We start from the raw sequence: 12,842 nt of genomic DNA on the forward strand, positions 1-12,842 counted from the left end.
TTTAGAATCACAGATATGAGTACTTCTTAATGGCCATAAAATGATGGTTTTCTCTGGATTCCTTCTTTCCCCTCCCTCCCTCCTTTCTCCCTCTCTTCCTCCTTCCCCTTCTTCTTTCCTCTTTCCTCCCTCCCTCCCTCCCTTACCATTTCTTATTTCCTTTCTCAATATTTGAACTTTGAACTTCCCATCCCCCTGCCTCAGCCTCTCCAAGCACTCTCTTGATTCTGTGTTTGAGATGCTGACTAACATAAATGACGTGACCAGACGCTACTCTAAGTTAACATGTGCCCTTTAATGGTGGCGTGGGTTTGTCCCTGACTAAACTGTTCTACACCCATTCGGATAACTCCTACTTCATCTTACACATTTCTTCTATATTGATCTGACCACGGTTTTATTTCTGTAGACTCTTCATTCAATTCTAATTTAATTTCCCAAGAACTCAATTGGTTTGCTATGGAAAAAGAAAAAAAAAAAATAAAGGCAAGCATGAGTCCATCCATATCAGGTCGGCCAAGAAAAAAAATGTGAAAATCTTGAACAGTTTATGAAGAAATTAATATGAATTTTTATGACATCTTCAATTTGATCAAAGACCCTGGGGACTGAGAAAATCTAAATTCCTCTTAGATAAGAAAAACCACACCCGAGAGAGAGAGAGAGAGAGAGAGAGAGAGAGAGAGAGAGAGAGAGAGAGAGAGAGAGAGAGACCTATCCAACACGAATCATGGAATTAAATATAGTTATGGCCTCACACATGAAATCACACATTATTACAGAGACTGATGGTAGCCCCAGGCAGTCTTGTTCTCAAACCTTTGCAGGCAGCCCCAGAGATAAAATCTATGGTCTTGAGTTATTTTCTCAGATCATAATATGATCCCAGGAATTCTGAGGTAAGTGCAATTGTTATCAGGGAAATGGGAGACAGCAAGAAAGAACAATAACCCGAGAGTGTTGGGCTTTAAGTTGGAAGGTGAAAAAAACAAATCAGCTCTAATGGGAACGATTCAGAGTCACCCATGCTCTGGCTCAAGCCACCTAGAATTCACACACATGGCTTTATTCATTGGGAACACACCTAATGTGTCCAACAAAGCTGGGGTTTCCCTCCAGCAACAGAAAAGGTGGGCTTCTTTTGTTTAGTATCAGATGCAGTGGCTGGAATTAAAAGAGTAGGTTATTCCAAAAACTACAAATCTAAATGCCGGCCTGGCCCAAGCAAGGAGGGAGCTGGGTAGTGACAAGGTTAGGAGCCCAGAGCTGGTCTCCCAGGCGCTCTTTCAGAGGGGCTGGCTTCACTGCACAGGACAGCTGCCTTTACACATCCTGAGCTGTCCTTTCTCTCACTCTCTAGGTTGTGTTCCTGGGTGTATCTTAGCTGGGCTGGACCTCACGGAATTAAAATAACCAATTCCCATGTTTGCATATGAATAGTGAACCTAGTCCCTCCTCTGTGTGATGTGTGTGTGTGTGTGTGTGTGTGTGTGTGTGTGTGTTAAAGTTTGGCCACAGGGTAGGGCCAAGCAGGTCAAAGCAGGTTCACTAAGTCCTAAACCGAAGAACTGGGTGTGGGCAATGGAAGGGACTAAGCAAAGGTCACTTTTTGTGGACTGACATGTTCGGAAATAGCTTATACCACAGTCACAATTTTCCCTTAGTTTTAGGTTTGATATATACACGGTAACAAACCCCACTTGTTTCATCTTTAATAAATGAAGGTGGCTTATATTCATATTACAGAACTTACACCCTAAGGAAATTAAGATAATATTGAGACCTTTCATCCTTGTGAGTCCTTTCAAATATGGAGCCAGTTACAGGCAAATGGCTTACAGTGAGATGCCCATATCAGGAGACCTTTATGGAAATGAATTGTACCAGAAGCTGCTCCAAGCAGTCAGACAACCGGACTGCCACTTCTGAAGAACCTGCCACAAAGAGCCATGTGGCTAACATGTACAGTGGTGACTGTCATCAGAAGTCCTTGCCTGCGAAAGGCTTTGGGCTCTACTAGACAATATTGGAGCAAAACATGTTATCCTCATTAGACCGTTTACCTGACTTAAGGACACAATAACTTCTCTGCTATTATAACTTTGACATCCATGTTAGGAGTTCCTAGAAGTATGAACTAATTTTCATGGCAGGCAGAAAGAAAACTGAGTTTCAATAAGTGCTTAGCTTAACTCCCCTCTGAAGGTCGGTCTGCACTGCGTATGGCCTTTGACTGTGAGCTGGGCTTGAGTCACCCTCCTGCTCAGGTGACCCAGGATTCCCCAGCCCCGGGTCCTCTTCAGGACTCCAGGCGGTTTTACAACTTGACCACACAAAAGGACACCCACGTAGGCTCCAGCCTTTCCCAAGGCGAGCACTCCCTGTTCATGTCTGCTCAGCAGCCCTGTCACAAAACTGTATGTAACTGCAGGTGTCCATAAAGCCTGTATGAACTTTGCATTAAACGCATCACTGAACACCCCGGCATTCTTCACACCCCATCCATTGTCTTCATCGGGAAATGTGGAGACCACACAGGGGGGTGGGGGTGGGGGGCAGCAAACACACAGATGCTTATTAAACACTCTAGTGCAAAACAAAACACTCGAATTGGAGGGAAAAGATATTTTTTAAAGTACAAAGCACAGAAAGTTAAAAAATAAAGCTTAATCAACCTTAATTAGGTTGCCTTCATTAGTTGACTATGTAAATGGACTGAAACTACTTACTCATATATTCAAAGCCTTCATTGCATATGCAAGTGCCCTCTTGGCAAATGATAAAGCAATATCCTCCCGTGAGTGTGAAGGATGGCACCGGATTCCAGCTATAAAGGAGGGGTCAGATTCCAGTAGTCGCTGTAGATTTAACTGCCAGGGCTTTGAGAGAGCTATTTTACAAAAGCAGACTCGCCCTTCTAAATTAACAGGGAATATAGCGTGCATGTCTGAAACAGCTTTCACTCAATGAAACGCTCGACCGCCGAGTGTTCAGACTTTACAAAACGACTCCATTGGGGGGAAAAATGCTGTGACAATGACTTCCCATAAAAAGGTTGGCGGTGATATGACAACTGGGCAGGAACTCTGGGCGCTGCCTTCCTGCCCCAGTAAATCGCCAGCTGAAGGTGATTAAGTTCCAGCCTGTTGGGAGACAGGAGCTTCAGCCCAGGGAAGCCACCTGGTAGCCTGTCCCAGTGGGTCTGAGCAGGTTAGGACTGGCTTAGAGGACGCCCTGGGGGGCTCAGCCAGGAGCTGAACTGTCCCCTACCACCTTCCGCCAAGGCAGACACCAAGTTAGACGCGGAACTCCAGTAGCACAATGACAAGCAGGCACACAAAAGGAGCGAGGCGGCCGCTCCCATCCTTACCTTTGACTTGACTTTCATACTCGGCTATGATCTCTTTGTCCTTCTTGAATCTGCTCGGGGTGGACATTCTCCGGCTGTTCCGGGCTTGCTTTCCAATGGGCAAGTTCTTGTCGGGTGGTCACCGGCCAGTCTCCGTGGAGAAGCAGAGAGTTGTAACTCCCTCTCGCAGAGAAGCCAGAGGCAGCACCCGCGGGAGGGACGGGAGGGACCGGAGCGACGGGAGGAGCGAGAGGAGGAGGGAGAGGAGCGATTAGAGCGAGCCGGGCGCCGGCACCATGCTCCGGGCTGAGCCGCCCTGGGCGCTGGCGAGCGGGAGCCCCAGCCCGGGAGGCCAGCCGAGCAAACTCGGGCGAGCTGGGGGCGGGGGGCGTCTCCCGGCCGCTTCCTCTACGGCCGCGGGGCGGACGCGGGGATCGCCCGAGCGTCGCGCACCATTGTTGAGACCCGCGCGGGGGTCGCGCCCCGCCGGCCGCCGCCGCCTCCCTTCCTGCCCGGCGCCCGGGGCTGGGATGCTGCCGCCGCTGCCGCCGCCCCGCAGGCCGAAGGGATGGCAGTTCCCACGCGGGTGCGATCGGGGGGACCCGAAGGGCGGCGGCGGCGGCGAGGCTCGGACGCGCCCCGGTCAGCCCCGCGGAGTTCGCGGATCTGGAGCCGGCGCCGCGAGGGTCCTCCGCTGCCTCGGTCGCCGGCGCCTCGGCTCTTTCTCCGCCGCCCACTGGCCGCTGCTGCCCCCTGGCGGTCGCGGAGACACGCGCACCCGGAGCCGCGCCCCCGCCCACTGGGAGCCCAGACCTCGCTTGCAGGGAGAGCCTGTGTTGCTGGCCCCTGAGGACTTAGGCAGGGCGGGGTCCTGTCGCTGGAGAGGAAGGTGTTCCAGGAACCTCCCCTTCTCTAACCTGGCCCTGCCTCCCTGCCCCGCTCTGAGTTCTCCCTAGAGGATGAATGTCCCTCGTGGCCAACCCACGCACCTCAAGATGTCTGCCCTTGCTCAGCGCTCCCCTTGGTCTCAGTGCAGTGGTCAACCCCTGGAGACCCCTCTAAACTTGGGGACAGACCTTCTTGCCGTTTTCCGTGTGGACTCGGGCTAGGTTGTTTTCCGGTGGTTGAAGTCCAGGGTTGGATGCCACCCTAATAGAATCCAAGACACTACTCTGGGAGGAAAACTGAACATTGCTCTGTGAAGGACCTGCCTGTTGTAAACCGAAGAGGATGAAATTCTACCGTTGAGGCAGGGAGGACAACTTCTTGAACACTCTCAGGCTCTCCTTCCTTGTCCCTGCTCAGGTACTAGGACGTCAGGGAAAGCGTGGTGTACTGGAGTCAGTCACACTTAGGATGTTGCTAGATTCCATTCAGCTGCATTTACCTTACCTGGCTCCTCTCACATAATTTCCAAATGCTGTGGTCCTGATTTATCGAAGTGATTATGGCAAAGGGGTATCTGATGCCAGAGTGTTTACACTGTGAGATCTAAAGATGGTAGAGACATTTAGACTCTTCCCTTAGTCAGCGATGACATTAGTTCTTAGTGCTGACTGAACACAAGCTAGGAGCAATGGAGCCAGCGTTAGGCACCTGACCTAAAGCATCTCACCGTAAATTTCACCAGAAATAAATAATTACAGGCACTGTGATAATGCTGTAGAAATAACAGTCTCATCCAAGAATAGGCCCCAGGAGACCGAGGGAAGGAAAAAACGGACTATGTGTTCGAGGTCGTTTGAGGACTAAGCAGTCATAGGAAAGTAGTACTTCAACAGTTGTTAGTTTGCAATGATGGAGGGTTAGCCAATGTCCTCATACATGCACAAATATCCCTGAGCAATGCCCCACCACCTCCACACACATCCCCGATCCTGAGATCCTGAGTTTAAGGATTGAATAGTAAATTGTTGGCAATCTATGTGAGAAGAGGTTGCATTCCGGAAAAAAAGGCGTGTTTTCTCTGGAAAAGGGCAAACGACTTTTTTCAGAGGCTCACTCACATGTTAGGTATGATAGAAGGGAAAAATATTTCAAAAATTTAAACATATGCAGGTGTCCTATATATGCACTGGGTTGGCATTTTTAAAAATTTCTCATTCCATCAATTTAATTTTTTATCGCTGTTCTGTCCTTTGACAGAATAGAATGTAAGACTAGAGATCTGTTATTTTGGACACTAGGTCTCATGTAGACCAGGCTGGCCTTGAACTTGTTTATTTATTTATTGAGACAAGATCTCATGTAGCCCAAGCTGCCCTCAAATTAGCTATATCAATGACAATGACTTTGAGCCCCTGGTGCCTCTGTTTCTACTCCCTAAACGCCGAGATTATAGGCAGATACCCCACAACTGGCTTTGTGTAGTGTGGGAGACTAAACCCTGGCTTTAGGGCATTCTAGCTGAGCACTCAAGCAACCGAGCTTCAGCCGCCAAGGATCTGTTTTCTCTTTTTACTATACAGGAGGTTTCACTATGAGTTTTTGATATTAAGGAAGCCGAGGGGCTCGGACTCACCGCTGAGCCCTTTGTGTCTAGAACTCAGTTCTAGGCTGACCTGATTGCATGTGCATCTGACTTAGGAAACAGGACACACAGAGGCTCTAGATCGTCCAGTGCAGAAGCTGGGCGGGAAGGTCACAGTCACCCAGGAGAGACTGCCTGTGCTGTGCTGAGATAATGCACGCAGGCCTTGAACACCAGGGACCCTTTTAAATACCAAAGTTCCATGGTTAGATTCACTTTGTATTATGAGAGCTGGCAGAGAAAAGATGGGTCAAGCCTGGGGACAGTGAGACCCGAGTCAGGCAGCCTTTGTTGATTGACAGCCCAAGTCACATGTAAATGGGATTTGTTCAAATTTAGCTGAGAGTCATATCACCCATGGTGCCATTGAGAGAGGCAATGTGGCAGAAGAGACTGGACCACTAGGAATGAATTGTTGCCTGAGCCTAGAATTGAGCCCCAGACACAGAGGGCTAAGTGGTGAGTCCTAGTCCCACTACTTCCTTGGTATTAAAAACAAAAACAAAAACAAACAAACAAACAAACAACCCAGGGCTGGAGAGATGGCTCAGAGGTTAAGAACACTGACTGTTCTTCCAGAAGTCCTGAGTTCGATTCCCAGCAATCACATGGTGGCTCACAACCATCTGTAATGGAATCCAATACCCTCTTCTGGTGTGTCTGCAGACAGACACAATGTACTCATATACATAAAATAAATAAAATCTTTTAAAAAAGAGAAGCTTAAAACAAACAAAAACAAAACAGGAAAACGTAAAACCAACCAACCAACAATCAAACAAGCACTGTACTTCCCGAAGCTTCAGTTTCCTCGACTTTGAAATACGTTCATTTCTAGACCCCTGAAACTGAAAAATCTTTTATTGAGATTTTTTTTTTAATTGCTGAAGAGCCTCTTGGCTTAGCCTTGTCTTGGTTACTCTTCTATTGCTGTGAAGAGACACCATGACCAAAGACAGCTTATGAAGGAAAACATGTAGCTTGGAGCTTGCTTCCCATTTCAGAGGGTGTGCACATGACCATCCCGATGTTTAGTGTGGCCGCCCGGGGGGTGGAGCAGCAGCCCAGAGCTTACTTATGAAGACAACACCCAGGAGACAGACAGACAGACAGAGAGGAATAAGCGTGCAAGCATGAGAGTCTATGGGGACCATTGTCATCCAAACCACCAGAGGCCCCTAGTTTAAGCTATCTAGAGGCTGAGAAAGGGCATCTTCCTCCCGGAAGTTTGAGACCTCCCTCGGTAGCTCAGCAAGCACTGGCCTGCGACATCAGCACCAGCGGCTGACCTTCTTCACACCAAGCGCGTATTGTCATTATCATCTCCTGTTCTCATTGGCCTGCCTCTTATTGTTCTCGTTTTTGAGAGTCTTGCAATAAGGCTCAGCTGCCCTCACACTCAAGGCGAACCGCCTACCTCCACCACCCCACCCAGATTTAATCAACTGCAATAGAAAGCATCTTAATAACCAGAGACATCGCCCTTCCAGCTTTGATTCCATCTCGATTATCTGCCTTTCAAACTTATCTCTCTGCTGGGATAAGATTCTGACGGAAGCAACCCGAGAGATAAAGGATTTATTCTGAGTTCCAGTTCGAGGGGCTGTCCTGGGGGGAAGGCTTTCCGGGTGAGCCTGTGGCATTTTGTCCTATGGGGGAGGGGGGGAAGGGGAGGGGGAGAGAGAGAGAAATGCCCATCTTTGATTTGTTTAGTCCAGGAATCCAATCTATGACATAGAGCCACGCACGGTTAAGGTGGATTTTCCCATTTTAATAACTCTTAATATAGGCAATCCCTCACAGGCGTGCCTAAAGACCCGTCTCCTGGTGCTTCTAGATCCCAGCAAGATGACAACATTAACTATCACAGTGGACAGTCAACATAACACGTCGAGTGTTCGTGGCTTAACCTTATAGTTTGGGCATTAGTTTGTAAGGTGAGAATTTTGCACACATTCTCACAAGAACCCCACAAGGCGGACACTACCTCCCCAATATTCCGAATGAGAATCGGGAGACTAAAGTTTCAGCCACTGAGACATTAACAAGGGCAAAATTCCAGTGTACGTCTTCACGGATTCCAACTGAATATTCTTTCTCACTCTCTGCTCTGCGCTGCGGACCTGTAAATCTTGCCGCTGGGAAGCAGGTTCCCGGAAAGCAAGAGAAGCATTTCTGATCATGGTTTTATATCAAGGACTCTTGCTTCTCCTCTTGTCATTCAGTGTAACTATCGTTCTCATATTTAACCAACACATTTGTTCACAGATTTGAACGTGGTGAGTGGACAAAGTCAGGGTGACCCAGGTGTGATAGGCCACCCGCAGATTGATTCCCGAAGCAGTCCTCTGTCTGTGACTGTGCGCCACCTGGTGGTGGGTATTGTCTCCTGTGACTTGCTCCCTCTGGTGGTGGGAATTGTCCTAGCATCTATGCTCCTCTTAACACCCTCTTATGCTACATAGCTTTCCTCTTCAGAGGAATGGTGTACTAAGTTTGCCCCGTGGTGAGATTCCTACCTTTTCAGAATGACCCAAGTTTCCATAAGTAGAACTTGATGTACTGTAGTGCCAGGAAAGTGTTAGTGATCCCCCCAAAAAAACTAGACAGAAACCGATCTGATGCAACTTACAGCAGGTCCTTTATTCTATTCGAACTAGCTCCACCCCTCCACCCCCTCCCTCCCGCCCAACACACCACCATCATGTTTTGGTGGTGGTGGAGCCCCGAATGTCTATGGGGCAAGACTTTATAGTAAGCAGCAAGCAGGGGGTGAGTGTGCAAGCATCTAATTGGAGAGTTACTGTGACCTACTGTGAGCTACTGGTGCTGGGAGTCATATCATAAACTTAACTTCTGCTCCCTCTGCATTGGTGGTCGTTAAGCAGGGGCTGGGCTTGAACCTGGGGGGTGCAGGTTTGTTATGGGGAATAACCTGGAAACGCTGGTCTTGTTGAGGTTGTAACTTGGAGACGCTGGTCTTGTTGAGGTTGTAACTTGGAGACGCTGGTCTTGTTGGGGATTAGCCTACAGACTGGAGCTAGGCTAGGGTTTTGTTGGGGGGCAACTTGGAAACTAATAGGTACCAGCCTGTCTGTTTACCTGAGTTCAAACTTAGGTCAGGTCTGAACTTAGAAGATTTAGCTTCTCAGTACCATCTGGCAATTTTCACTTGGAGCAAATAGAAGTCACTAAGCACTCCTGTAGACACGAAACATCACTTGCTGAAGTATTAATTACATGGTGTGTGTGTGTTTGCATTTGGAGGCTCATGCGTGTATGTATGCGCCTACACATGTGGAAGAAATAGACTGACATCAGATATCTTTCTTCAACCCCTCCTGCCTTTTGAAAAATCATTTTTCAAAAAGATTGATTGATTGATTGATTATGACTACATACACACCAGAAGAGGTGATCGGATTCCATTACAGATGGTTGTGAGCCACCATGTAGTTGCTGAGAACTGAACTCAGGACCTCTGGAAGAACAGTCAGTGCTCGTAACAGCTGAGCCATCTCTCCAGCCCCATCTACTTCAATTTTTTTTTTTTTTGAGACAGGGTCTCTCTCAGTCCCTGGAGTTCACCCATTTCACCAGACTGATTAGACAATAAACCCCAAGCCATCTCCCAACTCTGTCTTCCCAGCAGTGAGAGATCATGGACACACACCATCAACTGAGAATTTTTGTACATTTACAAGATCCAAACTCATGTATGGATACTAGGCACTTGATCAACTGGTCCATCTTCCCAGAATATCTGAAGCAAGTTTGAAAAATGGTAAATGGAAATGTACAGTCAGTGCCAAGTTCACATATTTTTTAGCTATAATTTTGGCTTCAATGAATTTCATATCTGATGGGCCCTTCTGGGACTCCCTTAAATGAAAGGGTATATTTTTGCACCCCCCCCCCCCCGAGGGTTACAAATGAAATATGTGAAACCCTCTTGGTATGGTGTGTTATATTCATGGATCAGGACACACTCTGCTCTGAACACACACCCTGGACTGGGGGTACTGGTTAGTTCATATTGTTGGTCCTCCTATGGGACTGCGAACCCCTTCAGCTCCTTGGATCCTTTCTCTAGCTCCTTCATTGGGAACCCTGTGCTTTGTCCAATGGATGGCTGTGAGCATCCACTCCTGTATTAGTCAGGCACTGGTAGAGCCTCTCAGGAGACAGCTATATCAGGCTCCTGTCAGTAAACTCTTGTTGGCATCCGCAATAGTGTCTGGGTTTGGCGGTTGTTTATGGAATTTATTTATTTATTTACTTATTTAAATTCACCTTACACCCCACTCACTACCCTCAACCAATCCCCCTCCTTTTCTCCTCAGAGGGGGACCCCCCACCCTGGCATTTCAAGTCTCTGCCAGACTAGGTTCTTCCTCTCCCACTGAGGCCAGACAAGGCAGCCCAACTAGAAGAACATATCCCACGTACAGGAACAGCTTTTGGTAAAGCCCCTGCTCCAGTTGTTCAGGACCCACATGAAGACCAAGCTGCACATCGGTTACATATGTATGGGGAGAAGGCCTGAGCTTTGAAGACCTCAGCGCCTGCTTCCCTGTTCTATTAATGTCATCTCGGAACTTCTGAAGTTTGTTGATAATTTATTTGATGTAATATATTTCTTTTATAAATTTTTGTGCCTTTTTTGTATGCCATATCAAATATTCTGTATATTAAAGTCTATTTATTGCCTTTGTAGTCTGTTTATTGAGATGTAGTTTATTCTTGTCTGTCTGTCTTTCTTTCTTTCTTTCTTTCTTCCTTTCTTTCGATTGTTTGTTTGTTTGTTTGTTTGTTATATTGTTGTTTGAGACAGGGTGTTTGCTATGTAGCCTGGGCTGGTCCGTCGCGTGCCCACTTCGTGGCCCAGAATGACCTTGGATTTGCAGCAATCCTCCTGTCTGAGCTTCCTAAGTGCTAGGATCACAGGCGTTAATTCCTATGTTCAGCTTCCTCAATTCAACTGTGATTGACAATATTTACTGCGTAGTTCTGATGCTAAACCACATGACACTGACACTTGTTAAGTTCTGAACCCGGAAGTGCTAGTATCCTGCAGTACAGCAGAAAGAACGGTGGGCCCTGCGCCCCCTGGCGGCTGTAAAGAAAATGAAACTTTCAGGACCCTCTGAGTAGCCAGATGGAAGCTCTGTTGACTCCCGCCCAGACTTAGAGAAAACCCGTTCTCTCAGGGTGGGTTAGGTGAGTGTGCTTATCTGGGTTCCCAACCCAGGAAAGTAAGTCACTGTTTTAAAATAAATTTGGATCACAGTAACAGTAGCTTATTTAAATGAGCAATGGAAATACCCACTTTCTTTGGGGGTTGGGCAGCAGCATAGGAAAAAGAAGCTGTCAAAAAGTCGTGCTGCGAGCTGGGCGTGGTGGCACACGCCTTTAATCCCAGCACTCGGGAGGCAAAGGCAGGCGGATTTCTGAGTTCGAGGCCAGCCTGGTCTACAAAGTGAGTTCCAGGTCAGCCAGGGCTATACAGAGAAACGAAAGAAAGGAAAGAAAGGAAAGGAAAGGAAAGGAAAGGAAAGGAAAGGAAAGGAAAGAAAGGAAAGAAAGACTGGAAGGCACGGAGGAAACAATAAGATGGAGTTTGAGCGAAGCTCTGATTCGGTATTGGAGGAGACTTGATGGGAGACAAGAGGAAGGGGCAGAAAAGACAAAATAAACCAGATCAGGGGACAGGCAGAAGACCGAGAGAAAGTGAATAGTACCAAAACCTTGAGTCTAATATTCAAGAGAAGCACCAAAGGCTCACATAACCGGGATGTTAAACACCCTTGATTCATTTGACTAGAAACAGCTCTGACAGACCTCAGGCATGCATTCCGAATCATCTGTTTTCATTTGGTGCAAACTCAGACTTAATAGAAGAGTCTGCCTTCTTGCATCTCATACCTGTAGCTCCCAGACACGAGCCTCTCGCTAGGAGGACTAATTTCTGATCTTACAAACTTACTTTCCCTTCCCCTGTGTCTGCTGCTCAACCCAGTCAGAATATGAACATTCCCTGGGGCTGTATGGATGGAAATATGAAATTCCATCACTTATTTTTAAAAGATGTTTTCAGTACTCACTAGAGAACAGCAAAAGTTAGGCCACAAGAGAAATATCAGCGGCATTCGAGAGTCAGGATGAGAGGTGGCGTATTAATCACACAGGCCCCACAATCCGGATCTCCTCATGCTCTGATCGCTTTAAGGCTTCTAGGTGTTACCTTGCCTATGATCCATTCAGGGCTCAGTATCTTTGGATGGGGTCTAGTCCAGTTTGAAAGGAGAAAAGTGAGACTGTGAGAGTGTGTGACTGATGTTCGCATGTGTGCACAGGTGACTATGAATGCACAGGGGTGTGTGTGTGTGTGTGTGTGTGTGTATGAATGTGTTTTCATAGTTTGCATACACTTACCAGAGGATATAATTTGTTTTCCTCTATTGGTCTCCATTTGATTGACTTGAGCCGGGCCTGTTGCTTTGGCTAGCCTGACCTCTCATTCTGTCTCCATTACATGCACTTCAGACTTGTGTGGTGTATTTCACGGGTGCTGGAGAATCAAACGCAGGTCCTCAACTTTCAGGACAAGTGTTCCAGACTACCCAGCCATGACTCAAGGCCTCCTATTTCCTTTCCCAGAACAACCATAGCAACAAAGTAGAGTGAGGATAAGGGCAGGAGAAAGAGCTTAGGTGGTGAAGTGCTTCCTTCCAACACCATCCTGAAACACAAAAGCATGGAGATTACAGACCTGTAATCCAATTCTGGGGAGGCAAAAGAAAGAGGATCATGGGGGGTGGGGGGAGTTGCTCATCCGCTACCTTGCCTCGAGGAGAATACAGACAATGATTAATGGTTTGTCAAAAACAAAACAAAACAAACCAACCAAACAAACAAACCAAACAAAAAAACAAAAACAAAACAAACAAAAACTTAGAAAGT

General features: G+C 47.3%; 1 protein-coding gene across 4 annotated transcripts in view; it reads right to left on the reverse strand.

The window, feature by feature from the left end:
- Positions 1-4,155, reverse strand: part of Srgap1 (SLIT-ROBO Rho GTPase activating protein 1) — a 266,921-nt gene extending 262,766 nt beyond the window's left edge. For 2 of the 4 annotated variants that reach the window (NM_001242411.1, NM_001081037.2), the window contains exon 1: positions 3,371-3,559. In NM_001242411.1, coding sequence (NP_001229340.1) covers positions 3,371-3,437 — 67 coding nt within the window. In that variant the 5' untranslated portion in view covers positions 3,438-3,559. Of the gene's footprint in view, positions 1-2,729 lie in introns of all 4 variants that reach the window. The other 2 variants (XR_003948581.1, XM_006513140.2) reach the window with 2 other exon arrangements.
- Between the last annotated feature and the right edge of the window lie 8,687 nt (positions 4,156-12,842).

Source organism: Mus musculus, chromosome 10 (genome assembly GCF_000001635.26).
Source record: "Mus musculus strain C57BL/6J chromosome 10, GRCm38.p6 C57BL/6J".
Taxonomy (NCBI): domain Eukaryota; kingdom Metazoa; phylum Chordata; class Mammalia; order Rodentia; family Muridae; genus Mus; species Mus musculus.